The sequence below is a fragment of the Thunnus thynnus genome, chromosome 9 (assembly GCF_963924715.1).
Source record: "Thunnus thynnus chromosome 9, fThuThy2.1, whole genome shotgun sequence".
Classification (NCBI taxonomy): Eukaryota; Metazoa; Chordata; class Actinopteri; order Scombriformes; family Scombridae; genus Thunnus; species Thunnus thynnus.
The window spans coordinates 3,553,295-3,577,119 of record NC_089525.1 but is presented as its reverse complement, the minus strand read 5'-3'; the positions used below and the strand labels follow the sequence as shown (position 1 = coordinate 3,577,119).

General features: G+C 38.5%; 1 protein-coding gene across 3 annotated transcripts; it reads right to left on the bottom strand.

Moving 5' to 3' along the window:
• Window positions 1-1,843: 1,843 nt before the first annotated feature.
• Window positions 1,844-23,696, bottom strand: zgc:154054 (Alpha-1,3-mannosyl-glycoprotein 4-beta-N-acetylglucosaminyltransferase B-like). Of its 3 annotated transcripts, XM_067598556.1 has the most exons (16): window positions 23,595-23,696; window positions 23,118-23,188; window positions 20,659-20,841; window positions 19,750-19,887; window positions 18,644-18,777; window positions 17,473-17,519; window positions 15,603-15,716; window positions 15,165-15,240; window positions 14,305-14,419; window positions 14,039-14,169; window positions 13,288-13,395; window positions 12,555-12,748; window positions 9,898-9,976; window positions 6,691-6,766; window positions 5,104-5,216; window positions 1,844-2,308 (listed from the first exon to the last, which is right to left on the bottom strand). In XM_067598556.1, exons 3-16 carry the CDS (start codon window positions 20,726-20,728, stop codon window positions 2,291-2,293), a joined length of 1,413 nt encoding a protein of 470 aa, XP_067454657.1. In that variant the 5' UTR covers window positions 20,729-20,841; window positions 23,118-23,188; window positions 23,595-23,696; the 3' UTR covers window positions 1,844-2,290. The 3 variants fall into 3 exon arrangements, with proteins under 3 accessions (XP_067454657.1, XP_067454656.1, XP_067454655.1); XM_067598555.1 differs by lacking the exon at window positions 23,118-23,188 and having other exon boundaries at window positions 23,595-23,695; XM_067598554.1 differs by lacking the exon at window positions 23,595-23,696 and having other exon boundaries at window positions 23,118-23,574.
• Window positions 23,697-23,825: the final 129 nt, after the last annotated feature.

Genomic DNA, 23,825 nt, shown 5'->3' with positions numbered 1-23,825 from the left:
CCAGCAGGTTTGGCATTAACGCAGTCATTTCTGATATACTGTTCTATGCTTTGTGAATAAAACTGTTTGGATCATCCCAAACTCTGGTTTCTCCTGTGTTGTCTGTGAGGGAAAAGGAGGCGTTTGTCCTTATTTTTCGATGTACCACACTGTTAGGTAGCACAGTAGAGACTACTCCAAGGTCCAGCAAATTAAAGCCCCTATGTGAAAAAATTGATAATGTATGAGTCCTCTTCCCAGTAGCTGGGATGGGTATTGCAGCAGGGTACTTTATAAAAAAAAAAAAAAAAAAGCGTAATTGCATACAAATTCTATACATAGGGGCTTTAAAGGTAATTTGTCACTAAGTATGCGGGCTAATAGATAAAGTATGTCAGACTGATATTAACTTTTAACCAGCCAGTGTTACTAGTATGTTACAGTTATGTTGAATATGATAGTTTAGATTATCTTATGATCTGAATGTTGTTTTAGAAGGAAGAATAACATTTGTGGAACCACATTTAAAATGTGACAATCTTAAGATAAGTCTGGCATTTTTTACTTATTGCCAACAAATCCCATGAAAAGACAAAAACCAACAATGTATCAGTCTGTCTTCTGATACACTTTGAATTCCCTAGCCTGCCTGTGGCACACCCAAAGCCTGTTTGTTGCAAAAAATGTGTATGGAGGAGCAAAATTGACTTATATCACTAAAAAAAAAAAAATAAATAAAAATGTACTCATACATGCTGGAATAAGTACATAAATAAAAAAAAATGTAAATAAATGTATAAATACATGCTGAAATACATAATCAAATGCATAACTAAATAATAAATGTTGGTAGTTAATAAAGACATTTTTATTTCTATATTTTTGTGTCTGTATTTTAATGCAACAGGCAGTACTGCAAAGCACAATTGGCCATAAGAGTGTGATTGATTTGGCTCTATTATTTTTGCCTTGCTCCTGGTGTATAAAGATGACTTGGGGCTCATTTCACAAAAGCAATTTGCGAGTATTGCTCACACGCAGATTGCAGATAAATGTGAGTCCTACACTCTACTCACATGCTCATGCATGGGTCACAAGTAAGGTGTTTATTTTGACGAGTTAAACGTGTTAAAAATAACATGACAGAAAATGATCTCATGTTGCAAGTCGCAGCTTGCATGTTGCAAATTTGATGAAACTGGCCCCTGACATCTGTGTTTGAAGCACAAATGTCAGCTTGTAAATTAAAATAAATTTTATGTTTTAAATAGTAAATTTAAATTAAATTTATTTCTGTAAATGAAAGTCATTTTTTGTCTGTTTTTGTCCTCCATATATGTAGGACTGACACAAAAGAAAATACAGTGCTCATGTATGCAACATGTCACCCAGTGAAACCCACTGATGTGCTTTTAACAGTTTTTGTACGATGGAGCTCTATAGCATTGATGAATAAGATAAATCAGGCTTTAATACACACACAATACTTGTTAGTGGATCACTGTTGGTTTTGGTAGTTTTCGTGGGATTTGTTTGTAAGAAAAATATAGAATATTGCCAGCTTTAACCTGTAATAGTAAATTTAAACTACTCATGTCAGACTCATGTTTGTGGATAAAACTTCACTTCCTTACCCGGTGTTTGAGAGTCAAATTATTGAAAGCTGATATTAAAACTGTTTTTTTTGGTTTTGTATTGAAAATGATATGACTTCCTCTATTCCATATTACAACAAGGAAACACATCTATACTATGTGTATGACAAGTCTATTATTTGTGCTTTGGGGAAACTTTTGCAGTTTTATATTTCCTGTAAATGCAAACAAATAAAAGAAAACCCAAAGAAGGCAGCAATTAAATAATCAAAGGACAAGGAACTACTGGATATATTTTCTTTATTTGTTACAACAAAATAAAATGTAATAAATTACTCAGTGGATAACTCTGCTGTTTTAACAATGTACTCTTTGATCAGAGGACTGTCTTTAAACAGCTACTGTGAGCCAGCATTGTGGCCATTTCGGTCACTTCACAAGGGAAGTGGATTTCCTTCTAGATGTAATTACTAAACATTTTTAATATTGCTGTTTGAACTGAATATACGTCACCCCAGTTTGAATCAGAACAAACATTAAACATAGTTCCACAGTCACAGTCGGTTTAGGCACTTCATGTAAACCTTGTTAAAAAAAAAGAGTCCCTGTAGTGAAAGTCTTTGCTCGGCAGGGAGAGCAGTTTGTTCAGGTGAAGCGCTGGGCTTGATGGCAGAGTGTGTGTGTGCCCGCATGTGGTTTCCTCTTCTCTGTGGTCGTCAAACTTTAATGAGTATCTGACAGATAGGAACAAGAGTGAGTGTTAAGCAAACCTTAGCTGCTGTAAGACCACACACGTAAAGGCCTGATGTGTTATTAGATGACAACAGAGTCAGTCAGATCATGGCTTTTAGTTCCGTTTTAAACCACATTTAACACTTACTTCACTATAGCTACTTTTAAACACAAAGATAATATTACATGAACTATCTTCAACAGCTATCACAAATGTAACTGTAGGCAGTCAAGTGTTTACTTCTTTAAATATTAAAACAGAGTGGAATAAAGCAAAAAAGGATGTCAGTAAAGGAACACACCAAACTGATGTGCTGCATCTCAACAGTGGGAATAAGACAGTTTGAAGCTCCACATAGCAAACTCACATGGGTGTTTTCGCTTATTCTGGCTGATTAGAGCTCCGCTTGACTGAAACATTACCTGTTTGTGCAGACTGGCACATGCAATGGCACATACAAGTTGTGGCTACCTGAGAAGACAGCTTGTATGGCACAAAAAACAAAAACAAAAACCAGCCTGACAGGAAACAATGGATACAAATAAACACCTATTGTTCTCATGGCTTAGAGAAGCTGAAAGCAAATAGCTTGGGTGTCTTTGTCAGCAGTTACAGCTCCCTTATTTAATTCCTTTGTGAGAGTAAGAAAATAAGATTGATATCAGTCTCATGTCTGTGTGTTAAGCACTGAGCTGGATCAGGATGTGGTTAGTGTAGCTTAGCATAAAGGCTGGAGGGAAAGGCAAACAGCTAGCTCTGCTCAAAGTTTAATAATCTACGTATTAACAACACCTATTATCCAGTTAGTTTAATTAGTCCATAAACAGAAATGTAATAATTTGTGGTTTTAGTGGGAGTTATTTGGACACTCTCTTGATGAACAGTTTATCCATCTGCCCAGAACTTCTGTCCAGTGGCAACCTACCCGAACCTGATGTGCATAAATTAATTTTTTAAAAAGAATAAAGAGAGAACACAAACATTAGCAGCAGCCTGATGTGCTATCAGTTAATTCAATCAATTAACAAGCAGCTGCGGTGGCAAAGAGCAGCTCTATTATAATGATAATGCCCTAAGAACCAATGTAAAGTCAGAGCTCTAATGTCCACTTATAATTTCTTGTACCAAGTGCTTGGTGCAATAAATTGTAAGTGGACATTGTGCGAGTTGTTTATCTGTTTAAGTCATAGAAATGAAAATACATGCTTCAAACACAAATGTATAATATATAATAACTGAAAATCCTATTCCACTTCCTATACTAACAATAAAACCTTCTGTAGCCAACTGGATGATAGACAGACAAAAGACAATGTTCTAACCTATTTACTCCTTATTTTATTTAATAGAAATTAATAATAAATGTAATATCTGTGATTCAAATTGCAAAATGAATTTAGCAGCATAAATCTTAAAACAACTGATTTTCCTAAAATATGTTCAGCTTCATTTCCCTTGTCAGAACCTTTTTGTCATTTTTGTCAACTATTTGCATAAAACAGGAGCAAACAGCTGATGTTCCGGTTGGTTTTACCTTCCTGTTCTCCTTTAACTTGTTCCTTCTTTACACTTCACAGTTTACATTCTCCTCTCATTGAAAACACCATTTTCTCCCATGTGTGACTGTGATGTACCCCATGATCAGAGCCTATATGCGTACACTCGGGTCCGTTCGGATCCACTCCTGTATTGGACATATGGTCATACAGACCCGACACCTGTGGCAGTAAAAGGAAACCCGACCCGACCCTCGAAACCAACTGGACCCATGAAGACCTCTAACCCACACTGCCACAGATTTGGTCAGTGAGCACAGGTTCCAGCATGTAACTCCCATTAATACCAAAAATTGTTATTTTTACATTTTTGTTAATGTACATGTTTAACAAATGAGATACAACATAATGATTAGTGAGCTTTAAAAGGTGCAGGTAGGCGTATATTTGAACTATGGACAGAGCCAGGCTAGCTGTTTCCCTCTGTTTCCAGTCTGCTAAGCTAGGCTAACCACGTCCTGACTTCAGCTTCATACTTACCTCAGAGATTGATATTCATCTTCTCATCTCACTCTTGGAAAGAAACTAAAAAAGTGTATTTCCCCGAATTTTCCTTAACTAAACTTTTCCTTTAACGTTTGGTTCCAGGATTTTAATATGCTGCCCTTTTCACCTAGTTCTAGATCATCTTAGTACAGCTCATGCTCAAAAAGCTTCAGCCATACCTGCAGTTTTTTGATTACCATCTGATAAAGATTTAATACCATTCTTGTGGCCTCATGTGTCAGTCTATGTAAAACAGGCTTCCCAGACCTAGCCTGTGCACACCATGTGGCACACTGGCACAGCCAAATGGAGCACAGCCAGTGAGAATAATGAAAGTATAAGTAGTCTCGACCCTACATGTAAAAATACTAACAGGAGAATGCGGGAGATGTCAATCAAGCCTGCTCCGTACATGTCCACACAGACCTGAGAGAACGTCTCATCCACCAAAAAATGTGCAAAAACTTAATGAAATGTTTTGTACATTTCAGATTGATGCAGCATGTGATCAGTCTGGCAGATTAGACTTCTCTCTGTTCTCATGCATTTGAAAAGAATGTAGGTGGACCTGTGTATGACTGTGTACAGTTAAAACTTACTGCAGAATGAGCACTATGCTAGCATACACTGCACATAACGATCAGTAGATTTATGCTTCCTAAAAATGTAAATATATGAAAATGTCAATCTGTGCACTTCTGTATTTGATCTACAGTTTCATATTGAACAATACCACAGAGCTCTCAGGTCACACCTCACTCAGTAGAGCCCAGACGTCTGAGTCAGAGTGAACCACCAACCGTAGTGCTGAGATCGGCTGCAGCGCTTCTTCAATCTTCCCCGCAGCTACCCCATTCTCAAACGCACCTGAAACATACAAACACACAGCATGGTAGACGGAATGTCGCATGTGCAATGGGTAAAAAGAGAACAAAAAATGACAAAATATACACTTTTATGCTATACACACAAGTTGTTTGTTTCACTATATCCCCTTTTAAGAGTGCTATAATTGTAATTTATATATTCCCCACTGACATGTTGTAATTGGTAAAAAAAATAAAAATCAGTCAGCAATATAAAATAAAACAATATAGATTTATTAAAAACAGCAGATTAATTAATCAGATTTTCACCTGGACTCAATGTTCCAAGCAAAAAAAAAGTTTTCTGTGTCATATAGTTTGGACCGTAATTACGAGTGGGAAAACTGATGTCAGGCTCCAAGTTGCAGTTCAGTGTCGGAGCTGTCTGACACCTGTTGGAGTTGGGAATTACTGACAGCTACAACGTTTCTGAAATTAACTACCGAAGTCAACACACCACAAAATGGCTGCAGAGCCACCATCACAGTTACATCTAAATAAAATACAATATTAACACAAATACAATCAATCCAGCTCAGTGTATTGCACAAAGACAGGTTAGTTTAGGGTATTGATCCGATGTGATTAAAGCTAGCATTGGGAGGTGACCATTTCAGAATAATGCCTGAACACTCCCGAGTCTGAATAACAGGAGGTTTTCCTGTTCTACAAAGCTTGCCGTTAGTGCACGAATACAACATGAATATGTATGTAATATGTATGTCATATAAACAGTGACACGTGAAAAAAAAATGAAGAGAAAATAACAAGCTTCCTCCAAGTCAATAACAAAATTATGAGTCTACAGCCATGCTAATGCTAACTTCAGCATGCTAATATGCCCATGACAACGACAGGTATAATGTTTCCCATGATCATCTTCTTAGTTTTGCAAATTAGCACCAAACAGAACCAACTGACCTACTGAACAACATTCCCATCCCTAGTGCAGCTAGTGGCGCTAAAAATGAGAGATTTTGTAGCAGGTTTTAGATAAGCCTAAAACCCACATACACTGGGAAACCTCCAGTGGAAAGAATGGGGTGTCATCATTCTGGGACCACTAAAACATTTAACATTTACCTTAGAGCATTTGAACAATGAAATGTTTTAATATTTTGCACAAAATATCAGTTTGAGTAGGTAGGACTGGAATGAGTGGAAGCGTCTCTGATGACGTGTTTGTATCGGTTATGTTTTATTATCTTAATCGGTCTACCTCAACAACCAGCTATGTCATTCTGTCAGATAGGTGCGGTTGTATATTAATAAATAATGTCCTGTGTGGAATGTGATCAAAGAAGCCTCACCCATGTCTTTTATCACACAAGAACATTTCCTGCACAGATCCTAATTTCTAGAATTGGATCACTCAATTATTTAGTGTGTGGCTGGGTGTGTGTTACTGACATGTATGCATGTGTCACACAGTGATTTATTAGTATTATTAAATGATTATTATTTGATGTATTTACCGATAATGACGAAGCCCTTGTCAGATTCTTTGTCTGGAGGAGAAGAGCCAGTAGCTATTTTGTCTTGCGCCAACGCCTTAAGAAAGAAAACACAGCAAGTATCAGTCAGGGTTCAACAAACAGCTTCAGACAAAATAACGACCTTGTGCTGCTATTCTGATTTCAACATCAAGTCTGTGATCTGATTGTAGTTGTTTGATTTATCACATCCCATCACTGACTTCACATTTCCCCGAAAAGACATAAAGAAGTAACCAGTAATTTCTTCCCAACACAAACTGATACTAGCCAGTCTGATTAGTGTGGGTGTTAACTAATATCAGACCTCAGGCTGGGGATGACGGGAAGACTTTAGCAAAATGACATGACATGACATATGACGTCAGTCCACCAGAAATGATCCAAACACCAGTGAGAGGTATAACAGAAATATTGAAATTGCCATTTGAAAGACCAGAATTTGAAAGTAATCATAATTAGATAATATAATACAATATTATCAATGTCAGAGAGCTGTAAGAAAGTATTCCGTGACCATCACTTTTTTGTCAACAGAAAATTTAGTGAGGTGTACCTAATTAAACTTAATCCCTGGAGTTGACCAAACTCTGGTCTGGTTACCATGGTTTTCTGCAAGCTGGTGTGTCTATTGGCCAAAAATGGTTTAACTGACCAACGGACTGACTTAACTCTGTATCATTTTGATGTGTGAAAAGATGTGTGCAGACTGTCTTTTTGTTGTTCAAAAAGCAAAAACCTACAAAGTTAGATTTTTCTCTCTGCTAACTCATAAGTATAAGGGACTGACAGCTGAAGGATAGTGAACAATAGCCCAAATCTACCGGTTTAACATTAAAGCCGCATTAAAATTACATGTTTTTTGGCCACTTTTTGGCAGCAGAACAAGTTGAAAACACAACACTGACATATCACCTTGTAACATTTTTATGATTATCATCTTAGCATATAATTGCTTATTTACACATCCAGCAGGTGTTCCTGTCCACCTGATATATGTAAGTCCAATATTCACTCTCCTTTTTGCTCTGTTTTGGTCTCCACCAAATCCTCTTTAGCTGCTAAATGCTCCACTATGTTCACCAGCTAGTTGCTAACTGTGTGTCTGCTGTTTGGTGCTGAGCAGGTGATGTACAGTGGGTTTATCAGAGCCTTTTGACTGAAAAAACTGCCTGCTGCTGTTGCTTGAAACAACATTGATGAGAGTGGTGAGACTGAACCAAAACAGTACATTTACAGGCTATAAAACCTACAAAATGAAAGATGGTAGAAATCTCTGTAGAGCCGAGGGGGACTGCAGAGTTGGGTGATAATTCTCATTACACATTTAGACATTTAGTCTGTTGGAAACATGAAAATACTGATTAGATTGTGTTTCTGGGTTTGAAACTGACAAGAATTCTGGATGAAAAACTAAATACTTGTTATTTGATATACATTTATATTTAATGTATATTAAACAGCAACATCTGTACTAATATTGTCTTTCAAAACCTGTAGTTAGTCAGACCTTAATCCCTGCATCAGTGTTACCAGCTGCATGTACTTTATAGCGTCTCTCTGATCTTGTAGCTATCAAACCTGTGACGTTGGGCTAACGTAAGATAAGAAACATTTACACAGTCCGGTTCTATGGTTATTAATCATTTACTCTTATCATTAAGCCTATGTTCAAAGACCACTATTAAATTATTGGGATACAGACTAACCGACTTTAATGTAGCACAAGCAAAATCAACCAATTGAACTTACTGTGGCCCCAAATCATCACTTGGTATTTCATAATCCAGCAAACATTTAGATCAAAAGATCTTGGCTAACCTGTGTAAATATCACTTTTTCATGAAAGCTTAAACCACATCCTCTTCTAACATCTCCATTAACCAACACATCTTCCACACATTTGGTGGTTCTCATTCCATCAGCAGCTTTAGGTAAATATTTGCTGGTCTGGACGCAGAAATTTTATACATGCTGCCGTTGCTTGTTTCACCAGCACATACCAGCATGAGACTAGAGGTCTTAGAAGAGTTAAGTCCTGCTAATGGCTCTTCAGAGCTGATGATGCTCCTTACACCCAACATACTGATGATTTAGCTATGCCAAGAGCCTTCGGCTAAAACATAAGAGTTTGACAGCACAAGCCATGTAATCAACAAATTCAAAGAGGTTCTCCCTCTCTTCCATCCTCTGGTGACAAGAGCTGGGTATCAAACCTCAATAGTATTTTGGCAGACAGTTCCCAATTTAAATAACATTTTCCCCCCAGTTTTAGAATATTTTATTGAGGCAAACCTCTTGAATGGCTGCTTTTGTTTCTATTTTCTCTTTGCTTTTAGTATTTGGGATTAGTGAGAGGTGACAATGACCTAATAACTTCTCTATTGAACTCTCTCTACCCTTGTGATGCTGTCCATGGTTCTAACACCTTCATCATGGCAGATGTAAAACACCGACAAGGAATTATTTTATTTTTAACTTAAATGAATAAACTTATTTCAAATGTACTTTATCTACTTTTTCTTGATGCTTCGTCATGTCAAAAGTGCTTGACTCTATGGTCTGTTGGTATTTCACCTGTGATGTGAAGCCTCTGGACCTGGACTCATCTTGTTTAACTGGTTTCCCTCTTATCTTCCACACAGCCATTCCATCTCTCTTTAACTTTACTCAAAGGTCACCCATGGTGTGTGACACACATACACACGCATGCACGCATGCATGCGCACACACATACAAACACACACTCACACTCTCACACACACACACACACACACTGTCCTAGCTCACTTTTGGGGACATTCCATAGACTTACATTAATTTCCTGGAGACTTACCCTAACCTTAACATAACCCTGAACTAACCATAACTTTAATCCAAGTTTTTTTTACCCTAAAATTAATGATTTTACATTAAGGGGACTTGCTTTTTATCCCCATAAGGTCGGCAAGTCCCCACAACATGACTGTAAACAGATTTATGTCCCCACGATGTGAGGAATACCTGGACCACACACACACACACACACACACACACATAGCCAGCAGGAGGCAGTAGAGTGATAGCAGGTGGGTGTTCCCCTTTGCACTGCCACTCTTTCCTGAATGAAACCAAGAGATGAAAACCAAGACCTGCTCAACGACAGTAATGGAACAAGAGAACACACACACACACAAACAGGTTACTCACACTGCTGGGAAGCACTTCCACTGTGGTGTTATAAAATTTATCTCCACTGGTCTCGATATTTCCACTGCGAAACAGGAACCTGCAGTAAAAAAGGCAGGACAAGTATAATAAACAATGCTGTACTCTTAGGATCCACACATATAGATGCATCAAATTGTATCATATCATTATCAGATGTGTCACATCATCTATAAATTCCGTTCCTAAATCCCTGCTCCTCCTTCAAAATACCATTCATGTCACGATGGGCTAGAGACTAAAACACTCCAACTTTCTGTTACACATGATGATATCATTCCTATCACTTACCTAACAAGAACATACAGTAACCAGCAAATCTATTTAGGAGTGGTTCCAACATAGAAATTACTCCCAGTGCATCAAGATAAGTTACTATGGAAAGAGTAATGGGGACCAGGTGTTGAGAAATGCAAATAGAACGCAAAAGGCTTCACTACTGTGTTTAATTATTAACAGAGAGCAGCAAAATGAAAGTGTAATTACATTAACTATAACAGTTTTTACTGCTTCTGAAAATAAAATGTTTCACTAACCAGTCTTTAAAAGCATAAAAGCATTCCAAACTCAACCTTTAACATAAGTGGGAATTATTTTTTTATCATCTGATTTTGTCATGTGATTTATATTTAGAAATGATATTACCCCTAAATAGATTTGTTGGCTACTGTAATTCTTCAAAAACTAGAAAATGTTAGCTGGGTGGGTAATGCTCTCTAAAACACTCAGATGTGTTAATCAACAGAGGAGGGGTCCTATAGAAAGCAGGTAAACATCTCTGTGAATGGCCGTCAACCACTATAGACATGGAACCACAGCCCTTAAATGTCATGGGGCAGAATGAGTTTGAGCAGGGCAAACACTCCCGTAAGCAGGAATGCACACAACACTCCTGCACACACAAACACCTCATAGCGGGTTGTTCTAAAGATACAGTATGGAGCTCACAGAAACCTAGATTAGGAAATTTTTGTTGTTTTTACTTACTGAAAATCTTACACTGTACATCTATGGGTTTAAAACTGTGAAGACATCACCTTGGGCTTTAGGAATATTGTGACAGGCATTTGTCACCATTTTCTGGTGTTTTACAGACCAAACAATGAATCAATTTGTTGAGAAATGAATTGAGATGAATTGTTAATATACAGTAACTATAGTATATAATTTAAAGGGGTAAATAATTTTTTTATCATAAAAGGCTATTTTATTAAACCCTGACAACTACATGACACGAGCTGAGGACTCACCTGCACATACACAGTTAGAGTAAAACAATTGATGTCTTGAGCCAGGCAAATCCAGGCATTTTGATTAACAGCTATCCACAATAAATCCAGATGTTTGCTCCTGGAATGATAGCTGTCAAAATCGCCCAGCTGTGCTCACTGAAGACACAGTGTTGTGAGTCAGTGAGCCGCAGAGCTACAAAATAAATTCTGTCCAGACAGATTCACACTGACGTCATCTCTTTATGGATATTATACTATACTTTAGGACACTTTAGCAAATATAGGACACTGGCATGTTATATTTTCTTATTGCAGAGGTATTCAGCTCTAAAACATATCGAAATAGTTATCGAAAGTGTGCATTGTAAATTCTATAATCAAGAAAAAGACTGAATTAAAATAAATATTGGATCATAAACGTGGTCAGAACAGCCATAAGTGAAAGTCTCATACTGATAATACCTGCACCTCAGTACAGATATGACAGATACTCTTTAATGTGGGTGAATAAAAGACAGTCTTTGATTATCTGTAACCTGTATAGTATCATATAAGGATATTAAAGGGGACCTGTTGTGCTTTTCCTTATTTTCAGTCATATACAGTACTGTGCAAAAGTTTTAGGCACCCTAGATGCTTAGATTCTTATCCATTATGCAATACCATCAGACTTCTGACTAGTTGTTTCCTCTCATGCAGATGTTTAGTAAGTAGACATTTGCATTTTGTGTCTTTGTTGCTTTTTTTCACCAGTAGTGGTATTTGCATGTACATTGCAAATATTAACAGCATTGTAATGTGCTGGTGGGATATTATTTGCACTGTGTGTCTGCTGTGTGTGCTGTACTGTCTCTGCGCAAATAAAGATGGTGTCACAGATGCATGTCGCCTTAGTTGATGAGGACAAAAAGCCAGCTTCCATTAACATGAAATGACTGATGGATACAATACAAGTCCAGAAACACTGCAGCTCAACAGTGTATCCTACTGACACAAAGAAAACCATGGCACAAGTGGAAAGTTGTACAGGGACTTCAACGTTGACTTGAAATGTATGAAAGGGCTCACTGCCTGTCTTTCACCTGTATGTTTACATTTTCTCACAGATGTCTTTATTTGAATTAGGCGTTGGTTACAGCGCTCACAGCAGAAGACAGAAGCAGTTTCTCAGTTAAATTTTGTACAATGTATGGTCTGCCTCATTGTCCCTTATATTTAACATTTTTTTGAAGAAGTGAAACTGCATTGTAAAATAAGTGTAATTCTCACCCCTTTTATACTTTTTTAAAATGGATAATAAGATCCAAAACGTACCAAATTAACTGACTGACACTGACTGAAACCGTGCAGGCGTTTTTTGAAAATTATTCATTTTGTCCACTTATCAAAATAATTCTTCAAACTCACTCAGATACATGGATTGGCTGGGGGAAGTTGAAGAGGATGAAGTCACCCTTGATGGGTGTTAATGCCCAGAGGAAGTCCTCTCCTTTGTAGGCTCGTTCCAGACTGTGCTGCTGGTAATATTTCAGGCTGCTGTTCAGCTGTGCAGCTGGGTTACTGTGGGCCAAGAACAGACTCTGCTTCCCAAAGTCCTTATCCTGGACACACACACACACACACACACACATATAAACAGCATTAGGACATGTATAAAAAAAAAAAAACAACTTTGGCCCCTTTTGCACCTGTTTTCATCACTTGTGATGCCTTTGATTCCTCCTGGGAAATTTTTATGTAAGATCCAGGTGATTTTGGTTCCGTATCTGTACACAGACATATAGTATACCTGTTTATTACTAACTACTGTCTGCATGACTGCCATATTAGCTATTAGCAATTTACATGTCACATAATTATTCAAAGTACAAGTGCACCCATTGCTCTCAGTATATGAGAGAACCAGGGACATTGCTATCACCGTATATGGTATATAGAGCAAAACAATGCCCCAAACAAGCATTTTTTTATATAATAGTTCATTTGAATACTCAAACTGATCTGGAAACCAGATTCCACAGCTATGGATGACTATAGGTGTCATTTCAGCTTATTATGCTGCTATATTTACACAGGTGTTCAACACATCGACATCTATAAGATGTCCAAATGTTTGCTGGGTACATTTGGGGGCCCTCACCTTCAGATGCTGTAACTTCCCAGGTAGAGAGGAGTGCAGGCCTACATGTTGAAAGAGGGACGGCTTGTACCTCTGCTTGAGCAACGCCTTCCGTTGGTTACAGTCTTTCTGCACAAGACAATACACCAGCACGTATGTCAGTTCTGAGGTCTGAAGAATAGTCGTCAAGCTGTATATTGTGATCGAGGATCTATTTGCTAATGAAAACATGATGAGAAATCTAAAGAAAGCGTGACAGTCTGGAGTCTCTACAATTGTTCTATTGTTCCAACAATGTGTAAAATAATGTCTATTCTTCGTCTTGTCTTCAAATTATTCTTATGACGTTTTATTTCTTTACATCAATTTTTAGTCTAGTTTTTCACATTTCGGGCATCTGTTTATGTGTCTGCATATTTGCAAGTTAGTTTCTTAGGATTTTTCTAAGGTGCAAAAATAAAACCTGTTGATAATTGTACTATTTCATGATATAGCAGTGATGCTGAGTTAAAAAGGAAACTATTCTTCACCTATCCGTTTCCTGGTATGGATACTACGAAGTCTTATTTCTGCATGTGTGTCATAATGAATATTGTAAAGCTTTAAACAATATTGTGCTCCATAGACAGTATAGTTACATAATGTCACATCTTTTTCCTGTTTGTCAAGTCATTATCCAAAACACATGATATTTTCTAAATGGGGGATATGAGCAGTTGTGGGACAAATTGTTTTAGTGGTGTTTTTCACCTCTTGGCAATAACTGACTCACCGCATCTTTCTCGGGGTTGCACACTTTCACCCACAGAATGTGATCTAACAGCCAGTCGATGGGTTTGTCTCTATGGAACATCAGGAAGAACTCAGCGATCATCGGAAGGTCACTGGTTCGAAACATCTTGCCTAAAGGACACACACACACATCTTATTGTCAGTGCACTACAAACCAATATGGAGGATTGTAAATTTACTAACTGCTTTAATTCTTCTTTCCACAGATTAACACACAAACACACACACACACACAAAGAATCACACCTATAAATCCAAGCTGGGAAAACTCCAGGTAGAGCCATGGCTTGGAAGCTTCTTGGATGGCGAAGGTCTTCATGGCGTTGTAGTAGTCTGCCTTTGCAACAACATCATCCTCTAACTGGAAAACACAAAACTGGTTTAAAACTGGTTAAAACAACAAAAGCTGACACACAGCGACAGCCCTAAGTCAAATTACTTGCATACTGGACAGGCTACTCATACTGGTTTGGCTTGCAGGGTGAAGACAGCTTTAAGATAACAAAACATCAATTCAAAGTATTGCAGTACATGCTCCTGAATACTGTAATGTTATCTCCACCTTTGGTGCCCCGCCTTTTGAGTTTCTTTGTTGCTTATTACTTGCATCACTTGTCAGTCAATGAGTGTAGGTGGTATGGAGATGTTGTCTACTGCTTAAGTTTGACATTCTGTTTTGTGTTTTCTGAGTCTGTCTGGACATGCTGACAACTGCTGATCATGATATCTACCTGAGCTGTTCCAAATAAACTGCTGGATATGTAAAATGCATTACTTTCTGTGTTCTTGAGGAGTTTTCCCATTAAGCATCTACAACACTGCGTACCAGCAAATGAAAAAGCTTTCATGAGATGGCAATAGAGTTTCCTAGGAACCATGGTTAGAGATAATTGGCTTTAGTCAGATACTGTACGTCAAATAAATTAATTTCCCTTCAGAGTGTTTATGCCTGTGGCCAGCTGCTGACTATGTAACAGTATTGAGCATGGAGTGACAATCATCTAGACTGCACTTTAAACTGTCCACACAGACATATGCATGAAAATAAACTCCATATTCACAAAGTAGGAGAAACACAGATATCAGCAGTTAGAGTCTGACCCTACCTGAACATAGAAAGTGCCTTTGTCCTGAGCATAGAGCATGAGGAAGCTGAAGTCCAGATTCTGTTTGGTTCGCCATCTAGGAACAGACAAAATGCATACACAAAGAAACAAAGACGAAATGATTAATGTCCTTACTTCACATTCACTAGACAGATGATGGGTGAACTGCAATCTACATCTTATTCACCTACTAGTACTCATTTTCTTGAAAAACTTATGTATATTCTAATTTCCTGCCTCTCTTTTATATTTCCTAGTAAAGAAAATTTGATGAAATGTAACTGTTTCATGTGGATAGTCTCAGCAGCAACCAATACATGGATACGGCAAAGAAAACTATGACATACTGTAAATGGGACTAAAGCAGGATAAATCAAACTTAATGCAACCAACATTTACAGCATTTCAAGAACGTAGTAAGTGAATTTGTAAACCTACTTGACTCTGTCCTTGGAGTCTCCAAACGTCTCTTCGAGGCTGGCAAAGTCGGGGTAGTAATACTGTGAGGGAGAGACCACCTCCAGCAGCCCAGACTGCGACTCCTTGGGAAAACTACACAGAAACAGCAGGTTAACTACAAAACTGCATTCTTTACACTACAGACACAAATATCATTCATTACATCTTTCAGGTGGCATACATTCTAATGAGAAGACTCAAATACTTCTCAAACTTTCTGTTAATATTTCAGTATCTAGTTTTACTGCACAAATCAATGTATCAACATGTCAGAATAGAAAACAGAAAACTTCCGTCATGGTGTGCTAACTGCTCCAGATGGGTCTGCACATGTTAAAACTACCAAGTCATTGTTTTTAGCAGGTCAGGTCAGGTTATTGAAATACAGAGGGAATATTCCAAAGGACATCAATGCAGCATCAAACACTTTTATATCAGTATACAACACATTATAAACTGCATGGTACACAAAGGAAGGCAAGTTTACTTGTGCAGAGCCTTTCATACACAGAGAAAACTTGATATACATTCAAATGTATTAAAAGAGCTCAGTGTATGGGCTCATGACAGGGTATGAAAGATTCTGAGCTTGGAAAGTGGAGGAAACTTAAGATTTTCACATTTCTGGTACTTAATCTTGAAAAAGATATTTCTCTCTTCTCATGTCTTCCTAAGTTAAAATTCAAACACGGTAATTAATTAATCTGAGGTTCATATTCAGCCATAACTATATTGTCAGACCTTCCTTGCAAGAGAAAACAAAGACCATAAAGTCTGTCAGTTTATGACCCTGGGCATAAAGCTCACTTAGATGATAAAATTTGTTTTGTCACCTAGTTTTCACCTACTGCTGTTAGTAGGTGGACATGGATCAGGAAAAACATAGTTTAGGTGGAAATGCATGCAGAATGCATTGCAACTGGAATGCGACCAGCTTGACCACAATTTTAAGAAACAAAAAACCTGCCATGAGGCTTCCTTGTGGTTTACAGGTCAAATGATAATACCTGGTGGTAATGGCATCTAATTGGATAGACAGTAGGAAGGCTTTTAATTGGCTAGTTGGATTCAGCTGTGTCCCAAATCACTCCTTATTTGATATGTGTTGCACTATACTTACTGTCAAAAATATATGAATAAATAAAATACATAATAATAAAACAAAATTTGAAAAAAATTCTGTTAACAATCCCATAATGCAACTTGTCAGATTTTATAGATGCAAAACATAGCTGATGTGTGAGTCCACTTTACTGCTCACTATGAAGTAAACCTGTGACAGTTTGTCATAAAGGGAGTAGTGAATGAGTGGACGAAATTGTTATTAAAATGTTTTTACAGACTCACAAAAGAGGGCAGAGTGTGAGATTATGTCTGAGTGTCATTTCACAAGCTAAGAATCTTTTAGTCCCTGTCATGTTCCAAAGGGACAAATAAAAGTATCCTTTCTGGGCAACTAGATACTTTGAATTTTGACTTTGTTTTGTGAGATTAATGTAAATGCACATTTTCTCAAGTTTTCTCTAGATGTGATATCATCTCTTTAGCGGAGGGAAATGTCCCATCTACAGTATTGCTACAGCTGAAACCCAATATAGGGTGCGAAGGGGAAACAAGGTGAATCTGTGACGTCTAAATTAGTGGAGTGCCCTTCTCAATTTCAGCCCTGCTTCACAAAGCTTCTGCTGCAAACAATAAAGCAAAATTAACTAATTTAAACAAAGAGGTTATTTTTCAGCTGAACTGGTTTCTTTGAAAGCTTAAGTTAACTTAAGTAACCGCAGGCAACAGATGAAATGAAACCAAACTAAACAGCAACTGTGATATAACAGTAAAACTGCTAACTCACTTCTTCCTGATGGTCTCTGCTACGCTGCCCACATAGTCTGAGTCCACCTGACATGACAAGGAGTGAAAAAGAAAGGAGAAAGTCAGTGATATAGGGGGATTTCTGATGCAGTTAATTAATACCAAACAGGAGGTCTTGAATGCTTTCGCAACAATGAAGTATGGAGGTCTTATGAGCTGAGACAGCTTCATTGTGCTCATCCCTCCAAGGCCAGACCTCATATAACAAGTTTCAATTCATATGAGGGTGATGTAGCCTCCTAGCATTTCACCCCATCATGTTATTTGCTCACAGCGGGGGGTGTTAGCTTCACAAATGTCATATAAAACACACACCTGTATAGCCCAGGTAAGTATTTTGTGTTGTACCACAGAAACCAGTTAGGCAGGTCTTAAAGGGTAAATGTGTGTCCACTCTTGTTTACTTTTCCCTTTCTGCTCATGCTAGATTAAGTTACTTTTGACTGCACGAGAAGGTTATGGAATGTCTACTGTATATTATAATGATCATATGTCAGATTTTTGTGTATCCATTTACCTAAGTGAACTAGACTGATATGAGCGTGTTCAACAGCAACTCAGAAAAGAGGGATAAACCCAGTTACCTGTCAAACAGCTTTGTATCAGTCTGTTGTATTTGTGCATGAGCACATGCATAATGTGCTGGGAAAACTTTAGAGAGTTTATAACAGCTCTAGTATACTCTGAGTGATAAAACCGCAGTAAACCCCATTCTGAAATACAGTGTTACAGTTTTAATTACTAGTAAAATATTTGTAAGATTTTTATGGCCTTGATGAGCAATATCAAATCAATCTGGTTACACTACATGTTTCTCTTTAAAACCTTAGAATGACTTTCTCAGTGGGACTTCATAAGGAGGCCCAACAACAACAAAAAAGGGGGGGGAGGCTTAAGAGTTGGAGGTGGGCATGTAGCAGGACAGGTTAAGGTTATAGTAAGCGATAAGGAAATTAAATAAGCAATAAGGAAATGTCAGCACAATGTCTGCACAAATGTGCCAATGCCAGTATGTGTGTATGTGTGTCTAACTATTTGCTTTGGCAACATTTGTTTGGTCCACAACGTCATGCTAATAAAGCCAATTAAATTGACTTTGAAATTGACATTGAAATGGTATGTGTGCGTGTTTGTGTGTGTGCTTGTGCAACCTCAGCAACAAAGACAATGATGAGGAGATCTTGGCGTTGTGGGAGAGTCAGGCTGTAGAGCAGAGAGCTGAGTGTATTGACGAGGTAGCTCTGCTTCTCACGCTTCACTGTAGGAATGCCCAGCACCATGGACACTGAAGGAGGACACACACACACACACACACACACACACACACACACACACACACACATTAGTGTTGTCTTATTCCTGTGTCAAATATCCTTGTTAGTTTTTATCATATTAGTCAACTTCATCCTGTTTTTAAGTCAAGTTATAGTTGACTAGTCTGGGCATTTTAGTCTTATCTTAGTCAAAGAAAACTAACTATTGTAGTAGACTTTTAGTCAATGAAAACTGTTGATATTTTTTTAGCCTTCAGATCATCAGAACATTTCAGTGAAGCTAGTTGAGCCAAAACCAATCAACCAAACCATTTTTTGTCATTTTAGTCAAACTTATTTCACATTAGATTTTATCCTCTCATTATCTGATGGAAAACACAGGTTGAATGATTAATAATGCAGCTTTGCAGAAAGTGTCTGGTCTGATAGTAATATAAGGAATATATTCAGACATGGAACATGTTCTGATTTGCTTATTTATTTTGAACCAACACAATTCAACAACTGGGGCCCAATACTCTCTTTAAAACTATGAGAGCTATACAGACAATAACACGTTTTGAAACCAGTTTCGTGGTTGCCCAAAGTACAAACATCCCTTTCTGTTCAAAATGTAACTCTTCCATTTTATTAAATGTATCAATCCACACTGAATCCCAAACAGTCTCACAGAAACTCCCTGCGTTTTTTTACACTCTGAGTCTTTTTCTGTCACGTTTAGTGAAGCGTAATCTGAGCAGGCAGCTGTTTAAATCACACAAATATATGTTTTCAGCTTATTAACTGTATCAATGAATCGACAAATACAAACGCTCGATTTCTTCCTGTGGAGCTGACAAGCAAACTATTTTGTGAATCAACCTGATTTTGAAAGAAAATTGTGAATCCTTCAAACAAAGCTGAAACACAAAGAGTCACACAGCTTTAAACACTAATAAATGTGTGTGTTTATGTGAGTGTGTTTTTGTGTGAGTGCTCCATACCTCCACGGCGTCCCTGTCCCAGGACTACGTTGGGCACAAGGCTGTCTGGATGTTGTCTGAGGTGGGGCATATAGAGGTAAATGTTGGGCAGGAGGAATGTCTGTTGACCTGAATCGCCCATCAGCTGCCTTACTGTTTCTATCCACAGGAGAGGGAGGAGGTATTAGGTCAATGCAAGCACTCAACTTTCTCACAGGTAAAAGTTTTTGTAAACTGCTAGAAACTACAGTATTAAACTTATTATGAAACTCATTAAACAAATTAAATGTGCAAATCCAAGGCTGGATTAACCATTAGGAGAGCTGACCAGCTCCAAATCTTCAATTTCAATCCATATCATCTGATTTCTGGTGCTTCTGGTGGATTGGTTTGATTATTTTTCCATTTTCTTCAAGAATTTGCTCCACTTAAGTAAAAAATCAACAAAGGCGGGTCCTGCATTATTTCTTAATGTTGATCCTAATCTTGGAGAGGATCCCTGTGTCAAAATTTTGTTGTAAGTGTTTTATCATTAATGCTTTTACTACTGTTGCTCATGACATTCTAATTGATAGTTTGGAAAAATGGGTAGGGGTGTCAGTCACAACTTGGTTATGAGCTGGTTTCAGCCGTATCTATCAGACAGCAACCTTTTGTCCAAATTCAAAGCTTCTCATCACAAAGAACAGACATTTCATATAGAGTGGTGCAAGGCGTTGTACTGGGCCCACTACTTTTCAGTCTTCAGTATTGATTTTCATTGCTATGTGGATGAAACTTAACTCTATATAGCTGTTGGTCCTGATTACCTGAGACTCAACTTCCATGAAAACTGCATTTTTGACATTAATTTCTGAATGACCCAACATTTCCTCAAACATCACTATAAAGCAGGCCAAAGCAGGTTCCTCTGGATCCTCTGCACCCTACTTTTAGTTGTGGAGATGGTGGTGGTGTCGGCGTTTCTGTTGGGCTGAGTGACACTGGGAGCTCTGGACATATTCCTCAGCTGCTCCAGGATACTGCTGAGATTTTTGCTGACCTGCTCTCCCAACTTCTCAGCCACCAAAAGACGCTCGTACAAGGTCCGCAAGTCTGGCAGTGCTGTGGACTCTGGAGACAAGAGGACAAAAACAGCAAAGTTGAAACAATGAACCACTATGCTCACACACCCAAAATGTGCTTTATCTCCCATTCACTTTGAATTCACTTTGAATATCTCACTGGGCAGGGCACTAAAATATCATTTCTGTTGCACCAAGGCAATAAATGTACATGTTTATTGATTCATCTCTTAATTCCCTTTTTAGTTTAATTGATTAAGCTATAAAAGGTCACAAAAATATGTAAAATATCCATCTCAATTTCCCCAAAACGTAGAGTGACATTGTCAAATTCCAGCAGCAGCGGAGAGCAGGATCCAGCCTTTAGATAATAAGACCTCAGCAATATTTACCCATTTCATTTGTATATTATTACAGGTTTACATAGACGTTGCATGTATTAGTTCCGATGCACAGTTGGGTGGCTTGTTGTCACAAGGCTTATGTTGAACTTGCATGAATTGTAGTTCCATCTACCGGATATTTAAATATATTGATATGAAACAAATGAGACTGTCTAATGGTGCAGTGTTTTTTTTCTTGGTGGGAAGTTGGTTGGGTTTGTGAAATATGTTACGGGCCTGCTAGACCGCCCAGCACCGTCTGAAGGTCCCATTGAGGACAAGCGTCCAGTGGGGGGTCTAAGCCTGCTGGCCCCCCGCAAGAAGCGCTTCACCAGTGGATGGCTACTGGCTGTGAAGTGGTCTAAACTGTCGTGGCTCACCATAATTGCAGCTGCAAACACCCCACAGTGGATGCAGCATGGCCACTGTTGAACAAGCCCTGCAGGAAAGTTAGTATACCCTGCAGAGGGTACAAACGCGGATTGAAGTTCCTGGTCTCTCCCAGTCTGCAAACACCCGCCAGTGGGCCGTGTAGGACCGGGAGGTGGACAGGGCACATGCATTCTGAAGCGTTGAGACCACTGCAACTGGACCCTGTGGAGCAGCTGCAAGGGTGGGAAGGCATACAGCAAGCCAGGGGGCCAAACCGGGTGGCCCTGTCTCCCTCCCTTTCTTTCTCCCCATCCTTCCCTATCTCTGTCTTCCTCCCTACCCTCCCTCTGTCCTTGCCTCCCTATATTTTTCCCCTCCCTCCCCCTCTCTATCTTCCTCCCCTCTCCTCCTTTTATCCACTTCCCTACCTCTATCTTCCTCCCTCCCCCAATTCATTCTTACCCCCCCCCCCAACAACCTCATCTCCTCTCCTCCCTCACCATCTCTTTAAAAGCGTAAGAAGTCAACGATGATTAACTCATTAACCGTAGACACCTTGTAAGATAATCTCATGTGCTCGTCTTTCAGGCTGATGACCAGCATCCTCGTGTCACAGTTCAACATGAAGGGCCACTGCTCAGAAAGGGTGCTTCAGCCAACAGCACTGTACACCACTTTGATTGGTATATACTGATATAACTTTATGTGCGTTTTTATGGATGTCACAGGGCTGCAAACAAACCATTCAGAGTAGGCATTGATTAGGCTATCATAGTAACATTTTAATTCTTACTTTTGTGGGAAAACTGAAAAGAATAAAGTAATATATATTTTTTCACACCATGTGTTTGCATCCCTGATGTCAGTGTGTGTACGCTATTTCTTTTTTAGCTCCTTTGATTGTATTCCGCAATAAACAGGATTAAATAAACGTTAATTAAAAATGATTTGCTTTGTCATTGCATCTGCTGTCAAAAAGTGGGACAGGAAAACCACGGAACATACATCCTGTGCAGTGGCAGACCACCTTAAACATGCCCCTAGACAGTCTGGCAGTGGAGGCTATACCTGCAACCCAATGCAATTTAAATGTTTGTTTTGTTTTTGGTCTATTTGAAATATATTTTGGCATGTTTAGTTCTGAGCATAGAGAGAAAGAGCAAAGTAGTTCCCACAGTTTCTGTCTCACTCACCATCTGTGTGGTTCTCACACACAGACACGTCTTTATTGTATCTGACAGGTATCAATAAATGTAACTTGCACTTTTTTTTGTCAATGGTCTTATTGTGAGAGTAATTATGAATATAATATGATAATGTAATAATATAATGAATATAATGTATAATCATGAATCGGTTGAAATTAGATCGAATTCAAGCCGTTGAAAACAGCCTGAAAAAAACGTCTTTTCAACTTTTACTTTGCAACCAAATTTCAACGTTATTGAGACGTCTGGCAAAGTTGTCTGTTTAACGACTTTTTGCTGTGTGGGGAAGATTTGCGCAATTTTTTTTTTAAGTTACTTTTCTGCAGGTAAAAAAAGAACGTTAGGTTGCAGTGACAGCTTACCTCCATCACTGGGAGTTGACCTAATCCAAGTAATCGACACGAAACACGCGAGGGCCAACAGACATCCAAATCTGTAGGAGTACAACCTCATTTCATTTCTCACTGACAGTCCGTCCGTTCTTGTCTGCAGACTCACGGCCGCGTCCCCAGCGAGCAGCAGGTGGACGTAAACGGTACAGGTAAGCTTGGGTAATGTTATAGGCTAACAGGTGTGACGCCAAATTACGTCAGTAAAAAAAAAAAAAAAGAAAGAAAGAAACACACACTCACACACACAAACATACACTACATAGGCGACATAACATAGATTTACATTCATTTCCTGGAGAGTTAACCACTGCCCCAAAAATCAGCTTTTTCCCCATTAGGGACACGGCTTTTGTCCCCAGTTGGACAAGCCGTCCCACCAGAATTAGCCTATGACTGACCACACATCACACACACACACACAAACACACACAAATATGCCTGCTGTACCTGTTTCCATTCACTCGGGGACCATAGGTGTAAACTCACACATAATAAATCACTTCAATGTGCTGTAAACGTCGGTTCTGACAAGCTGCAAAGGGCAATAATAGCCTATAACAGCGACACCTGCTGGTTGAACAAGAGACACCTGCATTCACTCCTCCGTACCCGACACATTTTCTGTTTTAAAATGAAAATGCTTCTAAAACGTGAGTTGTGGTTTCGTGTAGTTATTAA

Excerpts from the sequence above, each read along its gene's own strand:
- zgc:154054 (XM_067598554.1), bottom strand. The coding sequence starts at position 23,208 with ATGAGGTTGTACTCCTACAGATTTGGATGTCTGTTGGCCCTCGCGTGT. Across the intron at positions 19,888-20,658 it reads CACCATCTCCACAACTAAAA|AAACAGTAAGGCAGCTGATG; the intron begins GTAGGGTGCAGA and ends TCCTGTGGATAG. Across the intron at positions 13,396-14,038 it reads GCAACCCCGAGAAAGATGCG|AAAGACTGTAACCAACGGAA; the intron begins GTGAGTCAGTTA and ends TGTCTTGTGCAG.